Source organism: Pholcus phalangioides, unplaced genomic scaffold, assembly GCF_987345545.1.
Source record: "Pholcus phalangioides strain wild (caught in Gottingen) unplaced genomic scaffold, Ppha-v1.0 ptg000015l_1, whole genome shotgun sequence".
Taxonomy (NCBI): domain Eukaryota; kingdom Metazoa; phylum Arthropoda; class Arachnida; order Araneae; family Pholcidae; genus Pholcus; species Pholcus phalangioides.
In genome coordinates this window covers 36,213,213-36,237,992 of record NW_028301608.1, presented here as the reverse complement: position 1 = coordinate 36,237,992, position 24,780 = coordinate 36,213,213, and the positions used below count along the sequence as shown (strand labels likewise).

General features: G+C 35.9%; 1 protein-coding gene across 2 annotated transcripts in view; it reads left to right on the top strand.

Annotated features, from left to right (window-relative positions):
- The window catches only part of Pif1 (Pif1 DNA helicase), a 34,913-nt gene extending 11,248 nt beyond the window's left edge, over positions 1-23,665 (top strand). The window contains exons 1-9 of one of the 2 annotated variants that reach the window (XM_089243449.1): positions 9,204-9,313; positions 10,790-11,328; positions 13,896-14,133; positions 14,271-14,539; positions 15,835-15,941; positions 16,074-16,213; positions 18,247-18,441; positions 20,302-20,447; positions 23,254-23,665. In XM_089243449.1, coding sequence (XP_089099575.1) covers positions 10,795-11,328; positions 13,896-14,133; positions 14,271-14,539; positions 15,835-15,941; positions 16,074-16,213; positions 18,247-18,441; positions 20,302-20,447; positions 23,254-23,469 — 1,845 coding nt within the window. In that variant the 5' untranslated portion in view covers positions 9,204-9,313; positions 10,790-10,794 and the 3' untranslated portion in view covers positions 23,470-23,665. Of the gene's footprint in view, positions 1-9,203; positions 9,314-10,789; positions 11,329-13,895; positions 14,134-14,270; positions 14,540-15,834; positions 15,942-16,073; positions 16,214-18,246; positions 18,442-20,301; positions 20,448-23,253 lie in introns of those variants that run through there. The other variant, XM_089243450.1, reaches the window with a different exon arrangement.
- The last annotated feature ends 1,115 nt before the right edge of the window (positions 23,666-24,780 follow it).

Here is a 24,780-nt window from a genome sequence, read left to right as displayed (position 1 = left end):
TATTCAAAAATCTGCTGCCACAAAAAAGCTCTTTGATAGAGAAAATGTATCTGTTTTAGACTGGCCATCAATGAGTCCTATTACGAATGTATGGGACATACTGACGATAAATGTGTTCGCAAATAAAATACAGAATTCCAGTGTTGATGACTTGAAGGCAGCATGAAGCATGATATAGTTTTGATGCTGAAACCATACAGAATTTAATTATATCCAAGGAGGATAGCGTGTCAGAGGTTGTTAGAAAAAAAAATTAAAAGTATTAGCTATGAAAAGCCTGTAATTTTTTTCTGTAAATTCGAATTTTATCTAAACTTTTATCTAAACCGCCATTTTTTGTATTTTCGATACCATAAATATTCTTTCGTAGAATTTTTTTCTTTTCTATAAATGTAGAAATGCTTCAGTTATCATCCATTAAAAGGTGCTAATTTTACTCGCCGTATTTTTCTTGTTATTTCAAGAAAAGTGCATTATCTAAACGTTTGGGGCGGACTATATGAAATGGCATGTCCTGCCTCGCTGACTGATTTACAAATTCATCATCACCGAGCCGAAACCACTGAAGCTATGAATATGAAATTTGTTCAGTATTATATTTTATAATGTAGATACCTACCAAGACGGGATTTCTGAAAATTCGACCCCCAAGAAGATCATGAGGGGTCCAAATGTTATATTGGGAAATCATCGTAGAGTAATTTTCAGATTATCAAATCCTCAAAAGCGAAGCCGCGGGTAACAGCTAGTGTTTATTATATTTTTCTTCTTTTTCTACTTTTTATAATGTGATAGATAAAAGAAGCCTAAAATTATAAATTTCACAAATGTTAATACAGTAAATGTCCGATGTAACGAGTACGGCTTTTAACGAGAATCTCTCTGTAACGAGTGATTTGCAATTTATTGTCAAAGATCTATTGTTATAGATACAAAAAAAAAAATTCGATTCCAGTTACAGTTTAAAATTAGGAATCATTCTCTTTAACGTCAAAAAATTCTCAAAAACGCTAGTTGTTCCTTCTCTCTCTCCCTCAAGAATCAAGCATGATGACGCTTATCATGGCACATGATATTTGTAAAAATTACTCTGCGATGCTTCTAACAATGATTGGACACAGAAAAAGGTCAAATTTTTCCACCCAGACCTCTTCCTATTTTTGGACTTCTCCATTATACACATGTGATACGTGATTATTTTATTCGACTTTTGTCTCTCCCAGTGACTAAGGGACTACAGTACCAGACCTTACAGTTCAAACTCATTTTCAAATGACTGAAAAAAATCGTGCTAAAAAAAACCTTCCGATTTAGTGGGAAAAACAATGACGATTTTATACAGCCATGAAAGTGGCTTTTCCCTGTAAGTTATCCTTATCAGGCTGCAAGACTATGTAGGAGGCAGTGTGTTCTCTCCTCCCTCCCTTGTTGAGAAAGATTTCCGTACTCCGTAATCCGTCCCTAGTATTCGTTGTGATCCATGTACGAGTACAGAAGTTTTTATAATTAGTCTTCCTATTGTGAACGCAAACGAATGACAAAAACCTTTATTTCAGTTCTTGATCAGCTTTTTTTTTCGCATCAGTTCTACATTTTGCAACCAACTTATGGCAGAAAAAAGAGTTGTCACTTTTTTACCAATACCAATTTACCGTACGTCCCATTTGACCAAACGGGATTCTTGGTAACCGTACTTGCAAACAGGATTTTTCGAATATAGTTATCATTCAGTTACTGTTATCAGACAAGCCGAATCCCAGTGTGTGGTCACATTAAGCGGCAGGGACTGAAATAAAACGATATAATCTGAAAGACGATCATAACGCAGATACAGCAGGGATATTCTACAACTTATAACCTGATACAGCAAAAAAAAAATGAAATTCGCTTATAACGAGAATTCCGTTGCAACGACAATTTTCCTCGTGGTTCTGAACTCTCATTATAACGGACTTTCACTGCAGTTATTTCCTTCTTAGTTAGTAAAAAAATATATATTTTAATCGCAATACAAGAAAAAGCAAAATAATACGAACGTGATATATTCGTTACACACTACAAGTAAACTAGGCTACACGCGGATAGCAGGTACATTACACTCTGAGGAAGGAGAATTTCGCTACGAACCATTTCGAGATCAATCGAGGGGAAATATCCTTTTTCGGGAAAAGACAGAAAACGAAATAACCGTGAAAAAGTAGGAAAAACAGGAAAAATAAATAAATATATATATATGTATAAATGCAATGGATGATATGCGATGGAAAAAGAACTTGGAACCGTCGGAACAACACAAGAAGAGCAAAAAAATAGAAATGGAATATCCGTCCATCTCATTATGTTTGTGAATTTTATTCGACATTTCGTGGCGACTGCGTGTCTCTCTCTCTCTGTCCTATACGAATTGAATATATAAAGATAACATTATCCGATACTCATACACTCATACATTTGATGCAAAACGAATTCGTGTACCATACAGGAAACTCTCTCTCTGTGTCTACGACAAAAAAGTTCTTATACATAAAAGAAAAGAATGCGTTCTTTTTGGATTGGTTATTGAATTTTCATGCAGAAATGGGGAAAAACTCGGAAAAGAAAGAATAAAGAGTTTTTATTCTTTACATAAAAAAAGAATGGATGGTGGCGTTTTTGAGCTGAGTTGTATTGAAATAATTCCTTTTCAATTAAAATGTGAAATTAGAATTATACGGATTTTCCATCTTAACTAAACGTTTGCCTTTTTATCTGTGTGCTCTGCGTTATATTTTTATTACTCTTTTATAATGCTTTTAAATTTTGCTTCTTTCAAATATTTAATGGAAAAAATTATTTTTTTTTCATGGAATAAATTTTAAATTACTCATCTCAAGTAATGAATCACTGTATTTTCAACTGAGTTGGTTCATGTAAAACTGCGTCCATGTTTTGAATTTTCTAACTCTCAATGCTCACGTGTTTATTTCATATTAGTGTATTTACTTGAGGGTTAAAAATAAAAAACTTTTTCCTAATATAGTGATACCTCGGCTAACGAACACTTCGGCTTTCCAATTTTTTGGCTAACGTAGGATTTTTTTCCATGGTTTTTCAGCCTCGGCTAACGAATACTGTTTCAGAAAACGAACATTTTTGTTGATATGGATGCACACGCTAACCTGACACATACACGGTGTTAACTGAAATTTTTCGGCAATCTTCATCAGAATTAGACCCTCGAACATGATTAATTTTCGTCTGCCTCAAAATCACTTTCTAGATATATCTCCTTTTCCCTTTTATAACGTTTTTGAATTATTTCATATAAAATAAAAGGTTAAGCTAACACAAAATGTACTAAAAAAACCTGGGTAGACTGTGTCATAGACAAAGCTGAAAGTTTTGACGCATAGACTAAAGATAAATATTATTATTCTATACTATTACTATGTACTATTATTACTCTATGTTCTGATGTGAATACGTTTTTTGTTACTTGAATCGCATGTCAAGTACTGGCATAATGAAGTTATATCATTATCATCGGCTCTCTGTCTTTGGAATAGCTAAGAAACGATACCAATGCCGTCTATTTTCGTTGTAAGCTGCTTCAGATGTAGCAGAAAACAATTTATCTGTGGGCCTGGTACCTAGACAGGAAGAGATATTGAAGCCGGAGTGCTGTATCATTAGGTGCACCTATGCCACGTGCATCTGACCATATCACTGCTTTTGACGTGCGTTAGGTACTTTCTGAAATATAAGCATTTAAAAGAATTTTGTCACGAAAACTTTTTGCGAATGATACCAGCATTGTCAGGCGATTTAAAAGACGTATTCACGTCGAAAAAGATGACGTATAAGTACTCTGTATATAAGAGAAGACCCGATCACATCACAAGGTGAACACTAACAAACCTGACTGAGTTCTGTACATAGTGTGAAGTTAAAAGATCTTCAGGTTTTCATCTTCTAAATTCTCACGTATCCAATTGTGCGTTCAGTCAGTTTCAGTCATCGGTCATTTTTCTTCTTCTTTACGATATTTTTCGAGTGTTTTATAAAACTTATCTTTAAATTTTCGGCAGTATCTGGAACGATCTCATACCTTTTAACATGGTAAAACACTATAGTCTAGTACATGGTTTCCCAACCTTTTTTGTCCTATCACCCCCCTTCTTCAGAAATATTTTTCCCCCATCGCCTCCCAACGCAATCTAACCCATAGGATCCTTTGTTATACCCGTAGCTTCTACCGCCCCCTGGAACATTCCATCACCCCCAAGGGGGCGTTAACGCCCACGCTGGGAATCACTGCTTTAGTAGAAGCATCGTGAAAATACCATAGACTTATTTCAAATTTAATGCATAATTATTGATTGTATATGCTGTCCTAAACTAATATAAAATTTTAAATATCTCTAATAAAATATTTCTAATGCACGAAATCCGTGTTTTTCGTTACCCGAATTTGTGTTTGACATAGACCCTTGATATTGAAGAATTGGGTATGTAGGTGCGTATATGTAATTATATTAAAACTTTATATTATTTTTGAACCTGATGCGTTTTTGTGGCAACCCCTTCCATCGTGACAAAATTAATGATATAATTTTTTATTCCGTCGCGAATACGGGTTCTCCTAAGAAGCTAATTGTTTTTAAAACATTGGATACAACGATCTCTCAATTTAACGTACGTTTTCCGTGGAAGGACTTGGATCGTTATAACGAACGTCGACTGCGTTTCTCTTTTGCTACAATTTTTTTCCAAAACATTAGAAATTTGTACGTGTAATATCAGCAATATTAATTTAAAAAATGTTTTGCACCTATGCAAAGCTGCGCAATTATGAGTAAATTGAGTCCTTGTGAGTTTTTGTCACTGAAAAATCACTTTTTAACACACTGTATTTACTTTCGTACATAATTACCTGTAATAATTACCTGTTGGCATTTTTGTGCCATCACAATTTCTTTTTAATAAATTTCACGTACATATTGGCATTTTGCTTATCTGTCTCTAGCTTATCTCTCACTGTGGTATCTGAATCACAATCAGGACGCCAAAATCGCCCGTTGTCACAAAAAATAAGCACAGCTGTCAATTATTACTACAATCACTGAAAAATCGTCAAAGGTACAAAATGAAGCAAATCACAAATTACGGCAGAACCTCTCGACACCCATGGGACCAAAACTTTTTTCCGCTAATGGTTTGTGTTCGTTAATAGACAGGTACGATACAAAGTTTTTACCATGTTTATACGACTTTCACATTTTTATGACGCCTGATTTTGGTCGCCGTTGGTTGCTTAGTATGCTACTGTAAAAGTGACACACCAGTGGTTATGTATCGTTTATTTATTTATTTATTTACACATTTCACTAGGCTGAGCCCAATTACAGAGAGGGGAAACACACGGACATAACAATACAAAAATACAAGTAATGAAAATTAATAGAAAAGCAAATAATAATAATAATAATTCATCGAATTTACAAGTTAAAAATAAAATCAACGAACTTAAAAAACAAAAATATATACGCGCAACGGAAGCACACATTGAGAATTCAGCATGAGAAAGACAAATGAGAAAACAAGAAAATATATATGCAAATTCATAAAGCACCTAGTAGAACATGGAATCCTTGTGAAAAATATCTGGGAATTCACCCGTATTATAATTTTTGCATGCTCGCAAAATTGGTGAAGCATTTAAAATGCTCGTGCGTGCACGAGGTAAAAAAAAAAACATTTCGGGAACTATGAACCCGTTGCTCGCGAGATGGCACGGAGATATTAATTAGGCTCGTCAGATAATAGTCATCGATTCTGCCGTGAAGAACTTTGTGAAGGAATGACAGATGTCGCTTTGTACGTCTGCTATCGAGAGATCTCATCTTGAAAAAAGAGAGAAGATCCGAAGTAGGCGCATCTGGGACGTACACACCAAAAGTCTTCCAGAATAATGACCTCAAAAACTTTTTCTGTACACGTTCAACACGTACGCTCATCGCTGCAAGAATATGGCCCCATATCACTGAGCCATACTCAAGTGAGGGTAAGACGTATGCGAAATACAGTCGTACCATCGCTGGAACTGAGGTGAAAGACCCAGACGACCTAACGAGAAAGCCAAGTGACTTGTTGGACTTTGACAAGACACTTTCCGCGTGATCGCTGAAGTTCATATCACTCTTGAAAATTACACCCAAATTCATTACCATGCTCTTCCTTTCTATAGCTGCTGTATCTACGGTGTAATCGTAATGCAATGGATGTAATTTTCGCGTGAATGAAACGACACTGCACTTTGAAACATTCAGACCGAGATTGTTGTCACGACACCAATCATTCAGATGCAATATATCATTTTGAAGAGCCAAGCAGTCTTCTATGGATTGAATTGATCGATGAAATTTTAGGTCATCAGCGAACATGAGGCAACGGCTATTTTGAAGATACAACGGTAAGTCATTTACAAAGATGAGAAAAAGTAAAGGTCCAAGATTGGACCCCTGAGGAACACCAGACGTGCTTGTATATGGTATGATGTCCAGATGGCAGCCTAACGATGTTTGTAGCGATCGTAACAAATAGGAAGCGAACCAAGCTACAGATTCATTTGACAAACAAACTTGCGAGCGTAATTTCGTTAAGAGTACGTGATGATCTACTCGATCGAAAGCCTTTTCAAGATCGTCGTACCAATCGTCTCGATGAAGAAAGTTTGAATTTCACTACATTTGCCACTTTTACCGGCCAATTACCAAATAAAGTTGGAATGTCTGATAAATATAGAAAAATTAATAACCTTTCTTCTTTTCATATTATACCAATAAATTATTTTTCCCGTACATGATACGTGCAATACACATATTTTGCAATGAAAACAGTGGTGGATTAAAGTCGGTCGAGGTCCCGGGCGCAAAAGAAAATATTGGGCCCCTTAAATTAGAAAAAGTGTGGAGTTTTGGTTTATCGGGGTCCCGGCAGGGCCGTCTTAAGAGCATCATAGGCCCGTGGGCCAAGTGGTTTTTCCGAGGACCTACTTTGTAAATTCTATAAAATTTCAACCGGATCTCATTTTTGTGAGGTCCCTCTTCTCCTGAGGCCCCCGGGCCGTGCCCGGGTGGGGACATGCGTTAAGGCAGCACTGGGCCCAGAGCGCGCGCTCGATGCACCCGCCGTTAAATCCACCTCTGAATGAAAATTAAATTAAAATAAGTGTGAGAAGAAGATAAAAACATTCATAACAGCATTATCAGAGCCTAGCAATGTTAACTTTCTTCACATACGTATCAACAAACAAAACCATTCGAATCCACCATCCTGGACCACTGTTATGCTCAGTGGCGTATTTACAGGGGGGCTTAACGGGCTATAGCCCAGGGCGGCAAGTTCGGAGGATTGGCAAATTTTAGGAATGATTGGCCAAGAAAATTACTACATAATGGGAGAAGGGCGGCAAAATTTTATAACCACGAATCTGCCTCTGCCCAGAGAGTGAGGGACTAGGTCAGTGAGTGACCTGGTGAGTTTGCAAGCATGTGAGTAAACAAAAGAGTGCGCAAGCATGTGAGTGAGCAGAAGAGTGGCCTAGAGCGTGTGTGATCATGCAAAAGACCAAAAGAGTGACGTGTGCAAACATGTTAATGGCTGAAAGAGTAACTCTTTCTTAGCCTAGTTAAGATCCGAGTTACCTTGAGCGTGTGCAAGCATGTGAATGATCAAAAAAGTGTGACTGAAACAGTGTGCAAACATGTAAGTGACCAAAACAGTGCGCAAACATGTAAGTGACCAAAACAGTGCAAGCATGTGAATGGCCAAAAGAGTGACCAAGAGAGTGTGTGAGCATGAGAGTGACTTAAAAGGTGTGTGAGCATGAGAGTGACTTAAAAGGTGTGTGAGCATGAGAATGACAAATCACAAATGCGAATGACCAAAAGAGTACGCAAGCATGCGGATGACCAAAACAGTACGCAAGCATGCGAATGACGAAAAGAGTACGCAAGCATGTGAGTGACCAAAATGAGGAATTAGGGACACAGGCATATTTACAGGCGGAGGGGGGAGGGAACAAAGCAGGTTATTGCACAGGGCGGTGAATTCGAGGAAAGAGTATAGTCAACAAAATTAATTTAGAACAAGGGAAGGGCGGTAAAATCATAAATACGTCTTTGGTTATGCTCAGTTAATTGACAATTTATCGATTATTTGCCAACACGAGCTTGGGATTGAATACAACCAAAGTTGCATGTGATAAATTCTCGATTTTTGACCAAAAATTATTAAATTAGAGTTTGCGGAAATAAAATTAGAGTTTATTAGAGTTCGCCTGATTTTACCTTACAGTCTGCTATCGAGAGTGTCCGCTAACCAGCACCATCTTAACGCATGGGTCCACCCGGGCACGGCCCGGAGCACTAAAGAGTAGAGGAACGTCACGAAAATGAGATTTAATAAAAAATTTCCAGAATTACCAGGGAAAAATCACTTGGCCCGGGGGCCCATGATGGTTTTAAAACGACCCTGCCGCTAACTGGGAGTGAAGTACATTTAAGCCCTATTCCATGGGGCCGGGGGTCAGAAAAAAGTCCGTTAACGAAAGATTTCCGTAAGGGAAGGTTCTACTATAATTCTACGAGAAAAGAAAAATTGTTCAACGTGACCGACATGTGAGATTCTATGAAATCTCTCAATGGACATTCCCCGTTGGCGGACCTCAAAGACGTTGCCCTTAGAATGATCTGAGGGCAATACAGAACGAAACTTTCTATTGCAAAACTGGGCAAAAAATTCCAGACCAAAATTGCATTCAATTTTTATTCATTTTTTGTTGCTTCACTTCCAGAAACGTGTTTCATGCTGCATTTCGTGCTTTTGGCATTTTTCAGTGATTGAAGCAACAAAATTTGCTTATCTTCGGTGACCATAAGTGATTTTCGAACACTTATTGTGATCCAAATGTATTCCGGGTTTTCTTCCCTGAAAAAATACGGGAGGTCGACTTACAATTTCCAATTTTTTTCACGAGTTCAGTATTGATGTCCCGTAAAATATGGGTTATATGGTCACAGTATCTATGATTGTTCCTCGTCGTTGTGTGTTTGATAATGTGACTCATAGGTGGCAGCATCATACTGCGCATCTTCCTTTTGAAAAAGAAAATAACGTACGCAGAAGGCGGAAAGACCTCAGAGGATATCCGTTACAATTTCAGGTAAGTGAATTTCAAAATTAGCTATTGTTTAAAAGACCCATTTGTTGATTTTACTTTACCGTGTTTCGGTGCCCAAACCCTCGTGATTGATCGCAAATTACTTTGATGGTGGGTATGAAGCAACCTTTGTGTTTGTGTATTGCTTACATTCAAACTTCACGAATGAAAGATTGACACCATTAACTTCCAGTTGTTACCAAGGCTGCCTTGGAAGCATCATGATCCCCCTGAACGAGTGATTTCTAGGGGGTCCGTATCATCAGGGCCGTCTTAAGAGTACCATGGGCCCGGGCCAAGTGATTTTTCCGAGGCCGTACCAGGCAAATTTGCATGCACATTCCTCGAATATTTCAATTCTGATTTTTGTGAACCTCCGAGTGGTCCCTTGCGTTGAGACAGCACTGCGTATTATGCCCCTCGCAAGGGTAGAGGTGACAGGACTCCATCCCGGGGAGACCTAAGACGATTCTTATTTTTAGATTTTTTCACACTGTAAATTCAATATGGGGGATGGTGGGGGCATGTTCTCCATCAGGCTGCAATTACCAATCTGCCGGAAACAGTGGCGGATTAAAGTCGATCGGGGTCTCGCAAAAGAAAATATTGCCCCCCCCCCGTAAATTAGAAAAAAATGTGAAGTTTGTGTTTTTCTGGACCCTTTAAAAGTGGGGGTCCTAGGTGCGCTCTCACTGTTAAATCCACCTCTGGCCAGAAAGCCTATCCGTTACGACAACATTCATTGTCACTTCAACCCGTAGGCACCAGAACATGGGGACTATATGATAAGGGCTGGTTCAAGATGCGCTGGACGTCACTGCTCAAACAGAACAAAGTGCATTCGCTTTGCCACCTTGTTGAGTTTGTAATCGCTGTACTGCCCTTTTCACTGAAATCTTTCCAAACGTATCTTTTTTGATTATTGTCATTGGTATTTGTATATTCATTGTCTTGCTTCGTTTAACCATTAAAACATTTAAGAAGTTTTACATTTTCTTACGAGGCAACTTCCACTGAGAATATTTTTCTCGGAAACATTTCAGTTGAATCACGTATATGTTAGTTAATTGGGTTGATTGTCAATCCAACACGTCAACAGAACACTTTCTCTCACTTGCCGGGCCACTTCCTGGGCTCTCTCCTGGCAAGTGAAAGGACATGGACTCGATTCCGAGCAAGGGCAAAATTTTGATAAAAATCATGCGATAAAAATTTTGATAGTAGTGTTTTACACACTTTTCTTAAAATTTTTCCAGATTGTTCTGCTTTGGGGACTAATAGCAGAAAATCACATAATCTTCGAACAGTTTTTCAGCTATCATGAATGACACCAGCGTTTGTCAAGTCCGTGCTATATTTACATATCTTTGTATTTTATACTATGTACACTACCAGCACCAGCTTTAGTCTGTCTGCTAAAGCTGGTGTTGACACAATCCAGTCGAGTCCCTTGGTGTCCCCATCCATTTGTGTTTTGGTCAGCTCATTTCTGTGTCTCGTACATGCAGTATGTATCAAGTCCAATTTGCTTTATTAATATGATTTTTATACCTTTTCTATTTTCTCCACCAATATTTCTTTTTCCAGGTACGATGATGAATGGAGAATCAGATATCTCGCTTAATTGCTCTGTTAAAATCAACTACTTGGATTCTAATGGCTTGATCAAGAGAAGTATTCATGATCCAACAACATGTATAAATCTAATGAGGAACGAATTCCGCGATATCATACTTAAAATTTCATCGTGTAAAATTAAGTTTTCATGTGCGTTGAGAGACATATCTCTACATACACGGTTCGTGAAAGAAGGTAAAGCAACGATCAAGGTGAGCGAACCCAATGTGCAAGTTCTCCTTTCAAACTGTCCTCCGAATAAATTGACCCAGTTTCTAAAAGTAGTACTAGCGAAAACCGAACAGTCCAAGTCTAAGAAGGATATTGGTGCAAAGCAAAGACTTACGTCCCAAAAATCCAGAATTTTTGAAGAAATCAGTCCTTTGACTACTCTGGACATTAATGTTTTGCGTAATAAGTTGAAACCGAACGACAAGAAACCACCTCAAACTCCAACGTCATCTAAGCGAAGATTGGAAGGTCAAGAGAATGAACTTGGAAACATTGCGGTAAATCTTTTAAATCATTATTTATTAGTTCATTTTGTAATTTAATATTCCTGTGTCTGTATGTGTGTGTGTGTGTGTTTCCAAGAGTGGATACAGATGGGAGCGAGAGTGAGAGCTCTCCAATAATATGGAGCCAAAATAATATGGAGAAAATTTATCTTTCTCGTAAAATATGGCACGAGCTGATGCACCTACACAATAAATATTTTTTCTGATACATCGCTCTGGATCCATCTGCTTCCACTACATTTGCAGCTGAAGATGACTGCCCTACTCGAGTGCAAATTCAGAAGATGGGATGGAAATTACCCCCCCCCCTTTCCTACAGCCCTCCCATCAAATCGTCCTGAATCTGTCTATTTTGGTGTAAAATTTCAACCAAATCAATTTCCTTGTGGGCAATATTATCAATGAAATATGGAAATACTTCTCTGTCGTAAGTTCAGTGCGAAAGGAATTGAAAAAAAATTAGGGGCAGTCAAATTTTATAGGATTAAGAGCATTTCCCCCCCCCCCATACAAAAATGATTCAAAATAGTGTCCATGACCTCATTCCGTGCTGTTTAATCCAGATAATATTCTTATGATGAGACAGCGATGCAGTGAGTAACAAAATGACACTATTTCAAATATTACACAAAGGGATAAGGTGCCATTAGCTGTTTGAATTGCCCATGCTACTAACATCACCTGGAATGGATGATTCTGAAAGGCAGAGAGAAGTTACTGCAATCCAGTGCCATTACGCCAGCCTTGGTGACTTATGTAATCCTTAGCGATCTAGATTATACTGTATCTGTACCTGTTCCTGAATTTCTACTCTATCTCTCAGACTCCCAAAAAATTCTATCATGTTCTGAATTTTGACCGTGGTTGAAAAAAATATGTACTTTTTGAATAAGAATTCAGTATACCCGCTCGAAATGAAATGACAAAAAAAAAATCATGCATAAAGGGCTATGTTAACGAGTTTGGGGGCCCAAATGTTCTGTAAGGAGGGTGATTCCCCATCCCACAAGAACCAGAAATACAATGGAAAACATTGATTCTATCCCATAAAATACAGGATGTATAGCCTATCTGAGCTTGATAACTCCTAAGTTGCCATGATGATTGGATAATCTATATTGGAGTGTAATATTTTCTATAGGCCCTATGTGATAGATAAATTGGAGTCTAAGGATGACCTGAAATTTTCTGATTTCATTACATAGTCTTTTAATAATGGGAAAAGATTATAAAGTTGTGGAAGAGTAAAAAAGCATTATTTAGGACCATAGGTGCCGGAACCTAGGGCCGAGGCCATTTGAGGCCCCAATAAATTTTGAAAGAGGGCTGAGCCTTCCCAATAATTTCTGAAAAAACAATGATATACGCCTTTCCTCTCCTGCATAGTCCTACGTGCTCGGGTCCCATATATACAGGACGACCAGCAAGTTTTAGCCCCCTCAATGTTTTCTTCATGTGGGCACCTCAGTTTAGGACTACGTTTCTTGAGCAAAAACATTGTTTGGTTCATATGAAATTTTGCTGATGCCTGTATTTTTTTCTATTAGTCAAGCCCTCATGTATATTCATCATAGGCCCTTTACTCCCATTTATTCACCCTTCCCGGACTTATCACCTTAGATCTGCGCCTACATGAATGCATTTTATAAATTGCGGCCATTCTTTTAAATCATGAAGATATGCTTAGATTTGCCCAGAAAATAAGGAAATTTGCCAAGCATTCAGCTGCAGTTCAGCATCTGAATAGTTAAATTCATAAGATGAGTTGTGCATCAGATGAGGATAGACTATGTCCCGTTGACTCTGTTTTTGCTTTTCTTTAGCCACATCACAAACTTTTATGGGCTTGATCTTGATTTCAGTGTGGTAGTGACAACGACAGGTAGTTTATGTTCTGCTAAGGTTAGCAATGTCAAGTTCTTCCACGTGATTTATTTTTATTTAACTTCATTTTTTGTATGAAATTCCAATTGTGTTAAAATTTCCCTAATTCTTGTTCTCTTAGGTTGGCAGCTATGCCTTTTCACGCTAACAGACACACTAACATAATTTTGATAATTTTGCTCTGATGGCAGATTACAATGCAGTGTTATGATGCATACTTAAAAAGATTTATGTGCCGATGTAAATGTTTAGTCGCCATAGTGATTTGAGATTTGTCATGCCTTGCATTATGTCAGTGATGGGAAAACTTTAAGGAGCAGGCAAAGAAATACAAAAATAAAGAATTATGGTAGGCTGGACATGTTTGAACATTGATTCGTAATTTGAATTTTTATGCTTAGATGTGAGGTGCCGCAAATTCTTCCTACAATAGTGTTTTCTACACTTTCCTTAAAGTTCTTTAAAATTGTTCTGCAGTAGCATTGATTGCTCTGCGACGTATGTCACAGATTTCGGCATATTCTGCTTTGTGGTCTGTCACATACACATATATGAAGTGTAAAGAAGTGAATTCCCCTCTCACCATTGCCTAACAGGTTAGAAATTGTATAAATTTCATCGAATGCAACCTCTGAAATTCTAAGACAATTTTTTAAATAAATTTTATGTTTCAGAAAAAAGCCACAGTTTCAAGGCCATTGAGCAGCACTGTTTTAACGTTAGAGCAGAGACACGTCATGAGTGCCGTGATGACTGGGAGGAACATTTTCTTTACTGGAAGTGCTGGAACAGGAAAATCATTCCTTTTGAAGCGGATAATTGGTGCACTGGCACCAGAGCATACATTTGCTACTGCGAGTACCGGTGTTGCAGCTAGTGAGATTGGGGGTATAACGTTGCATTCGTTTGCTGGTAAATATTAGTTATTGCATTTTGTCATTGTTCCAGTCAAAACTTGTAAATAAGTTGGCAAGGCAAAATGAGATAGTGTGGATTAACCCTTTCTGACCTGATTTCATACAATACATACGTTTTGGCTCTCACATTAGGTATTGGATTGGCGAATTCCTCAGTTCAGCAATGTGCCACAAAGCTCCTTCAGAAGGGAAAAGACACTCATTGGAAAAAATGCAAGCATTTAATCGTGGATGAGATATCAATGGTTGATGGAGAGATGTTCCAAAAGCTGGAGTGCCTTGCCAGAATGATCCGTAACAACGACAAACCGTTTGGGGGTATTCAGCTGATACTGAGTGGAGACTTTCTTCAACTTCCTCCTGTATGGAGACCTGGCGATGAACGGAAGTTCTGTTTTCAGGTGTGGATATGAATTGCTTCATTCTAATCCTATATGATTTTTCTATCTGTTAAAGTTTGCAAAAAAAAATGTTCTTTCAAATCAGTCAAATTATGTTATTGTTGTAAAATATTAAATTTAATGCATAATTTTGTATTAATTATCATACATGAAGGCTGAAAATTATTTCTGTATTCAAGCAAATATGATAAAATGAAACAATGTTTTATCGTGTGCTGATTGTTGAATTTTATAACAAAGGGAAGGCCTTGCTTATATTTTTAGTAATAAATTGAGGTCATGTAATTATCATGTTATTTTTACTTTGTGTAAATCACTTGCACAAAATGTACATTGAAGCACGCAACTAGTGTGAAATCACAGATGCATCCCTAAAGCATTTCTCTGAGGAATTTCTAATGATTGGTGCAGATTATAAATCAGTGTTTTTCAACCTATGGTCCATGCGTGGTCCTTGGGCTGTTTATGAGTGTTTCTCAAGTGGTCTACAGGCTTGATTTCATTTACTACCATTGCATGAATGACATGAATTTTCACAAAACCATGGCATTTTGCTCTGCAAAATTGTAATTTTTTATTTGAATGAAGTAAAAAATTCAAAATTTAAGAACACCATGTATTTTAATGGCACACATATATCCTTCTTCCTAAATTATGTATAAGTGTTTTTCAACCGTTAAGATATCACAGATCCCCTATAGTGAAGCTCAATGCTCTGCGGACATCATATAATGATGGTAAATTTTGAGCCACTCTCCCCTCCCCTGAAGTCCAAAACTTTTTTTTTTAAATTTGCATATCATGCACAACTCAAGTGAAAAATTACATTTTTGCAGAACTAAATGTGCCATTCATGTAATGGTAGCAAATGAAATCAAGCCATCAAGTACTATTAAGTTGATCTGCATCACATTTGGCAGCTCCATCATGATTGATGCAGTAGCGTTCAAGTTTTTCCTGCCATTTTGGCAAAAGCAAAAATTTGATGGCTCTTACTTTCACTTCCTCATGTTCTGCAGTCTGCTGGTGACTAGCAGCTTTGGCAGGCTGGAAAAAAATTCAAGCCTGCACACTAGGATTGCTGTCTTGAATTTTTATTCAATACTAAGCTCACTAGCTTCATTGGTTCGCATGAAAAATTATGGTTGGATACATTTCGAAGAAACCTCATATGACAAAGTTAAATTCAGTTGTATCGTGCTTTGTCTCTCAAGGTGCCTGATATGGTTAGTGTATAATCAATGTGAATGTTCTTTTTTTCCCCTTCTTAATCTCATCTAATTACATATTTTTAGACTTGTGCTTGGAGAAAGTGCATCGACATTAATATTGAACTCACACATGTCAAAAGACAAAAAGATCAAGAATTTATCAACATATTACAGCATGTCAGAAAAGGCCAGTGAGTATCTTATGCTATTCAGTTCTTTTAAAGTTAGCTCTATGGGCTGTTGCTACAGTTTTTCATAGAACATAATTACACTATCTGACTAGAAAATTGATAGGTGATTTATTTGTTCTTCTTGCCATCTAGATGTAATGGTACTGTATTAGACAAACTGAAAGGAACTGTTAATCATACGATCGATAAAGACGGCATTGTGGCTACAAGACTGAGCACTCATAAGGACGATGTGAATTTCATCAATGAATCTCGTCTGAAAAATCTTACCGGTAAATCCTTTTGCTTTTTCTGAAACATGTTTGAGTGACCATGACTTCTACTAAATAGAGTGCTGGTTTAGTTGTAGTAATCATTTTATTTATTTACAACAACCAAAAGGCATGCAATGCACATACACTAAAAAAAATAATCTTTATACATATATAAAATTGATTGTGTGTGTTCTCTATACAAATCTACAATTTTAGATTGATCGTCACCAAATTTTGCATATATATACCAAATGAGACCTAACTTGAACAATAGGCTACTTTAAAATGTCATCAGAGCAAGGCAAATGCTCCAAATGGGCAAAAAACTGTCGAGCAACAATGGGTTTTGGGCCTCAACAATCACTTTCCGAACGTTTACTTTGGTTAATGCTGTTCCCTAGTAGTGTGGGTTTCAGACGTGTATATGCCTTTACAATGGTTTGTCACTTTTTTAACACTGCCAGTATATGTACAATAGTTTATGCTTTTATAATGGTTTCCCAAATTTTCAATACTCGCAGTAATGAGGCTTTTTAAATAGACATCATAATAATCATCAGCATCACTTTGAGGATCAGAAAAAGGGTGATCCTCATAGAAATCAGTGTTGAAATTGCAGATTTTACTGTAGAAATGCTGAAATTTGGTGGGGTTTTCTGTCACATCAATAATTTAAAAAACTGTATAGAATTCTTGATTTTTGAAATATGAGTTCGCTTAGAGATATACGGAGCCCAGAAAATTAAATATGAAGTAATTAGCTGGACCCCTACTTTTGAGTTGAATATTCATGCAATAATATTGATTTCAACTTTTTATTTATATCTTCTCAAGCATGAAAATTAATGCCTCAGTATTGTCTTTTGATATTCAACTGGATAAATTCATATAGTTTAGGTTGTTTTAAAATTAATTATGGGCCCATAAAGTATATCAAAGAAATTCCACAGCTTTAATTAAGCATTTTTTAAAGCTGAAACAGGCAGATGGATAACTTGAAGTTCGGGAGGATCAAAATACTTAGCGCCCCCTTAAAAAAGGAAAAAAAAATATATATATATATATATATTCATTTCTATGTTTCTCCAAAAATCTAGATCTGTTTATATCATGAGTCGCGCAGGAAGTCACCATATTGGTTAACGTGGGCACAGTTTGTATGTCTCTCAAAGAAAGAGGGAGGTATCACGTGATCCAAAAAGCCTCATTAAAAAAACCTGGGAAGCTCTGGGTATTATAGCTAGTAATAAATAAAAATAATAAATATGAGAAATAGTCGGCAGATAAAGCACTTCACACATGGAGCCAAGTCGAAATCAATAGCGGAAGCAAATCTTGCATGGGGGCACGTTCAAGTTTTCAGTATAATCTGCTCCAGATTATTGCAGCACGGTATCAATGCACCCATGAAAAAGAGACAATCTCTAATGATGACGACTATTAAGTTTTAAGTGGTGGTAGTTTTCAAACTTTTCGTTATTTTCAAGATAAGTATCATTTACTCAAGATCCCATGGTTTTTCTTCATTTTCTAGAGTATCAAAAGTATAATTAAGAAAATTCATTAAGATTTCACTTTGAGATTTAAATAGATATATAAAGTTTTAACCAACTCTTTTAATGGTTTGATGGTAATAATGGGCGGCTGTAGTTTCAATTGAGTTTTTTGGCATCGAATGGTTAGTGCATTAACTTCCAGTTCGATGCATCTTAATTTGACTCCTGGAGTAACATGGAAACATAGCCATTTCAAATCAGCTCTAAACTCTTCGGATCTATCTAGTCCTATTGTTGTGCTGAGAATGATTAAATGTTGCAATGAAGTGATCTGGTTGGACTGTCTATTGTTCTTTTTTTACTTTAATTGAATTAAAGTGGAACTTCTCTATTTTGAAATTATATACCTCGAAAAACTCTGTATCTTGAAGGGTAAAAAATCCTTGCATATTTACTAAATAAATGTATTTTTTCCCCTGTCTATCAAATTATTATTTTTAAGAATACATTTTCAACTGAATAAGAAGCCATGTGATTGACTTTGTTTTACTGTAGGCAAACCCAGGATATACCATGCATCGGACAGTGATCCAAGTCTATCAGGTTTTATCAGCAACCAATGTCCTGTAGAAGAGAAGCTAGAGCTGAAAGTTGGTGCTCAGGTGATGCTAACCAAAAACCTGGATGTACAGAGGGGCCTAGTGAATGGAACTCGGGGTGTTGTTGATGGTTTTGAAAGTGGAGACCATGGTGTGTATCTGCAATAAAAACCTATTGACTTGATATGCTATTTGCTAAAAAATGAAGTTTTTAGTTCTCTGGGAGCCAAAAATAATATGTTCTTTAACAGTTTTTTCCCCTCCTGATGTAAAATTTCCTGCAAATGCTAAAAGTTGATGAAATATTCCATGCTATTGCTTATAAAAAAAAAATACAGTGGATCCCCATTCACAAACTAAACACCAATTTTATTCTTTGAAATTTAAGAATTTGACATTTTAAATTCAAAACTTATTCAAAAAGTTTGTTGATGCACTTTCAGCCAACACAATTATAAACACAAACCACACATACACTCAGAACACTCATTTCAGTATTTACCATTTCTTTAGCAATGGTCATATACAAGGTGCATGTACGATTGAGTAGTAGTAGTTTCTGCCAGTGTGTGCACCTTCGGGGAATTCACCGATGGATACAAATAAAGTCTAGTTCAGGTATATCATATCATAGCTGCCAAGTCTCCCGAATTTTTCGGGAATCTCCCGAATTTTATCTTCATCGCTCGATCTCCCGAATTTTTACAAAAATCACAAAAATCCCTAATTGTCCCTAAAAATTCCCTACTTCATTAAAAAAATCCCCGCTTATGAAAACAATCCCTAAGGAATTTCTTGTGGGGCATGAAGCCTCTTTTTTTTCCCTTTCGAAATGACGTCACACGTCGTAAATGGGGAAATTCCCTTTTTAAGGAAGTTTTACAAACCCTCTGATGGTAACAAGAAAGTTGTTTGTCTTATCGGGCAGGGAAATGGCTTAGCAGCCAATAGTCCTGGATAATAATTGAAGATTATTGTGACGCGTATATGGTCAAAATTTCTTTTGTTGAAGTTACGTACGTGCGATATAACAAAGCATGAATAATGATAAGCAAAAACATATTTAATCAATTTTAAAGATACTTATTCCGATGAATTTCCTTTCATCAAACATTCCAGAAGAGGACTGACTTTTCCTTTTTGTACAAGTTGTGTTACGGACATAAACATCGGTCATGGAAAGACTGCCATCATCAGTCGTGAAGTGAAAAAAAAACATCAAGCAAGTGTCACAAAAAGTCAGTGTTCTTCAAAAATTGACGGTGTTTTCCTTCATCTTCCGATGATTTTGGGGTCATTCGCGCAGAATGTTTGTTCACAGCGTTTCTGATTGAACACAATATTTATTTTTACATCATTGAAGTTTTGGCCTCCAATTTCACTTGTTTTTTGCGTAGGAATTTTATTCCCAAGGGTTTAACTTCCATGTGAGTAAAATCCCTATTTTAATTTGACTTCAGTTTTTGAGTAGGGATTTTATTCGCTACGCTTCAACTTTTATGTTCAGAAAATCCCTATTTTATTTGGAAAAATCCCTATTGTATTTATTAGGGAGTGGTTTTAGCATAAAATGCGGGTGTGCGCGAAAATCTCCCGAATTTTCATTTTCAAAAGTTGGCAGCTATGTCATATGTTCCCGTGTTACATAAATAAAGGTGGAATAAATGGCCAGGATAAATCTAGAGTTCCCTCTACTCAAAAGATAAAGCACTTTTAAGTAGTTCTTTTCACCATCACCTTGAACCTTCTGTAAATAGATTTTTTTTTATCAGAACTATGGACCAGCAAACAATTAATGAATGAAGTGCAATATTGTAAGGTGGAACTTTTGATAGAAGCAATTCATATATTATTGACTAAGATAGATACATTATCTCAGGCCGTGCCAAGCTTATTAGCTCCCTGTGCTTCCCTGATAGATGCTGCTCTAAACGAGCTGGATGAAGAGAAGAAATTATATTTGTACATGAAAATATTATACATGATATTTTTGTATTGCATTTATTTATAGGTTTACCCATCATCAAGTTCATTTGTGGAAAGAAAATGACTGTAGGTTATGAAAAATGGTCTGTCAAAACAGCGAATGGGGCTATACTTACTCGGAAGATGTTGCCTCTTAAGCATGCATGGGCGATGTCTATTCACAAATCTCAGGTAGTCTTTTTTTCCCCTCTATTTTCATTTCAAAATATGGAAGACAGATGGCAATACCAACAAGAATGTGAAACAAGCATAACTCACAACTTTAATGTGTCATGACCATACAACACGTTCCGCCATGGACTACTTTGTTAGGAATTCTGCAAAGGAATGTGTACGAGGTACATATATAAAAGTTAAGTAGTAACAAGTCTTTTTTTCCCCCTCTAACATCGTCATCATGGATTGGATATAGACAAGGAAAGATAAATTTCATCCTTTTATTAAGGGTCACATACACATACATGTACATTTTATTTTGTGTGTAAAAACCAAAGAAATGGTATTTGTTAATTGTAAAATAAATTTGTTTTTGTGCAACTTGTATATGTTACTGGCAAAGTATGAAATTTTTAATTATACAATGGAAGTTTAGTTTAGAAGCATAATTTGTTACATAAAACACACATGCTTGTAATCCAATGCACTTACACAGTGATAGCTCCACAAAAAAATGCCTCAACTTACACATTTTTTGGCTAAGAAATATTTTTTCAGGATGTTTCATTTCAGCTAACAAATCTGCATCCATATATCTTACAAACATTTTCATTGATATGGATGTACAGGCTAACATAAAATAGCCATGTCATGAGCTGAATTTTAGCGGCAATCATAATCAGATTTATTGTCAATTAGACCTGATTAACACATATCCACCTTGGAAAATATTCCAAGGTGGACATGTGTCATCATATTTTCCAAGGTGGTGTTATATGCTTCGTTTTCTGAACGTTTTTGAACCATTTCATGTAAAACAAAGGATTCAGATTATAGAAAATGCATTGAAAAAAATAGAGAAAGAGCCTATGTGTTTTCAGAGCACGCATTCTTTCAGTGCAAGACTCTTAAGCATCAAACTCAACAGTCTGGATATTCTGGGATCTTATCTTTTCTATCTGCATGTTTCAGACACAAAACTGAGCTGACAAAATCACAAATGAATGGGGGGCACTTATGAATTTGATTTGGTTGTGTCAACACCAGTTGGTTGTGTACATAGTGATAACATATAACTTCACATAAGAGTGAAGATCATAAATTGATCTTCAGTATCTCATCTTCCAGTAAATACTCATTTATTTAAATTGGAAGGTGTTCATTTTAGCTTTTGATCAAATTTTGTCTTTTTTATAGTGCTCCTCTGTTATTTTAAATGATTGTCTTTAAATTTGGGCAGTATCTTTAAACAAAAACCCATAAGGAAAATTGATTTTCTGGTAATGAAGGTGATTCTGGAACAAATTATATTTTTAAGCTGAGGTATCACTGTACTGAAGCATGTATAAAATATCATAATTTGTATAGTAGATAATGTATTATGTATTAATCATATTCAAAATTGTCTTTAAACAACCAGCATTTCATACAGTCAATGCTCAGTATAATGACCGGTAAAAACCATTCATTCCGTTACAACGATCAAACTCAGCTCGGCTCCCCGTTTTTGTCTTTTCGTTTTTTTTGGTTGCAAAGAAATGGACAAAACCCATTGTTCAGCATTTTTGACCTTGATTTTTTTTAACGCTTGGAGAAGAAAAAATAAAATGCCATGTCTATAAAAAAAAACTTTTGGTTCACTAGTGCCCTCATTCGAAACAGAGTGAACCATAGCAAAGTGCCCTGTGCTTGTGCCAGTCGACTGGATGGTGTTGGTGTTTCTTTTCACCCCCACTCTCTTTGCTTACTATTCCATTTTATTTTCTCACACATTGGCCCACTCCCACTTCCCACCTGATTGATTTTGCACAATTTTTCAATAGGAGAATATACATGCAAGTGAACTTATGTTTTCATTTGCTATGGCTCTCTTAAATAAATGGAGCACTATATCTTTAGAACTGAAATTGAAAGTTTTGACGGAAGCTGACAAGAAACTACTGTCAGAAGCTAAAATAGCCAAATCATCGAATATTCCAAAGAGTACTTTGTTCATCATAATTATGGAAAGGAAATTCCAACTGTTGAAAAAAATGTTGTATGCATGGTTGAAACTACTGCAACCAAAGAATATTCCGGTAGATAAGAAACATGCTAAAGACAAAAGTTTTGTTCAGCTATTGATGCTCTTAAATGTTGTTGTTTTTTTGAGAGAGGTACGAAAATGGGGAAAATCACTTGTTATTAATTGAAATGGAAAATCTCAAATATTCTCCAAGAAACATATTATAGTTTGTGATTATTTTGCTGCACGTAGTAGAAAATAAATGTAGGCTTCAGCCATATACAGTATTTGCATAAGTGCAATGTACATGCTATATTATATACAGTTGATCCCGTTTATAACTTCTCACTTAGAATGTTTTCCTGCTTAGTATGACTTATTTTCATGGTCCCAACTCTAATTCTCATTAAGTTCTCCCATGTAAAGCATTTTCCCTCTTACAGCGTTTATTCATATAATTTTTTTTGGAAAATGTTATAACTGTATATGTATTTATATTTTGTTCCCCCCCCCCAATTACATGCATTTTCTTTTTAAAAAAATGAAATAATTTTTTATTTATTTTGTGAATACAATACACAATTTTCTGGAGAAGTTAAACTGATTTTTTGTCAACATTTAATATAATGACCATTTTCCATGGAATAGTAGGAGGGTCATTATAATGGCTTTGACTGTATTTACCTACAACATATGCCATAAAATATTGTGATAGTTTTCTTGGAAATAATTACATGCCATGGTATATATATCCATTCTATGATAGGTTTGAAAATTTTCGTTTTCTATATTGTATGCATTTGTTTTCAATCTCAGGGAATGACTTTGGATTGTGTCGAAGTATCTCTGCTCAGGGTTTTTGAATGCGGTCAAGCATATGTGGCGCTCTCCAGAGCTAAATCTCTACAGGGACTTAGAGTATTGGACATAGAGGCAGGAAACATCAGGGCTAATCCTGATGTGTTGAAATTTTATTCTCAACTTAGGACATCCCAGTTTTATCGTCAGACTGAAATGAATGAATACTCCTGACGAAAGTAGACACAACGCTCATCTTTTTTTCTTTGTTGTTATTGTAATGATCTGACAGACAGTGAATATTTTTAAATACATCATCATCACCTTTATTTATTTATTCACTTATTTATTGTGTTTGGTTTGTGTTCCTATAATTTGTGTTTCATTTTTTAAAAGTATTTTTACAAAGACAATAAAATATTCTTTATTCAAAATATTGCAGATATACTTATTGAGAATCCATATTCACTTCTTAACCCTGTATGGGGCATTATATCAAGAGTGAAATCTAAAACACTAATTTGTAATTGACCTGATAAATGTATTGTTCCTGATATAGGATACATAAATCATGAGAGATATATATTATTTCATGCCATTCATCTGCAGGGTAATGTAAATCAGTTTTGATACTCTCGTTATAATATAATGTTGTAGAACTAATAGCAGAATTAATTGTTTATTCTGTGATACAGTTCAGACACTTGTTTTTACAAACTTGTACAGGCATGAAAAGTTAGTTTGTAAATTGGAAAGATGTTCAAAGAAATGGTATATTAGTTGGGACCAGAGACATATGCAGGGAGGGACACCGGAGACCTGTGCCCCTCCCATAAAGATGATCACAAATTGAATACATTTTAAATATCTTTGTAAAATAATTACAACATTGAAAGAAAATACATTTACATGCTATCTTAATCAGCTTTTGTTTATTTAAAATACTTTTTGATAGTTGGTAATGGAAAATTCATTGTGCCCACTCTCAAACCTGGTCTGCTCCTTTTAAAAATCAATTCTGCGTATGTCCATGATTGGGACCAGAAAATTAGTTTGTAAAAATGTGTGGTTCGTGAAATTGAACAACTTTATTTTTACTCCATAATGATATGCTTTCTTCTTTCCTTGCGTTACTTTAGTAAATATTTTGCTGCCAAATTTTTAGCTGAATTAATGTCTGGTTTGAATTGCGGCATGGAAACATGGGTGTTTTAAATTGGCTTTAAACTATAGAATGTGTGGTCTAATTAGGCATAGATTATATATATATATATGTATGCTATATACAATTGCTAAAATTCTAATTAGGCTCCATGTGCATAAAATAACTGATTAGTACAGCACAATTATTATTCAAGCACTATAGTAAAGTAATAGCATTCAAGTTATGACTTGCTGAACTAAATTTTTTTTAGAAATATGAAAATCAACCAAACCTATGTAGTTTTGTGTGTCAAGTGAAATATTTCAAGCAAAAATATATTTACCAGAACTTTTAGATTCATATTGATAATCAATGTTTTTCTTGAAACTTATCCAGTAGCC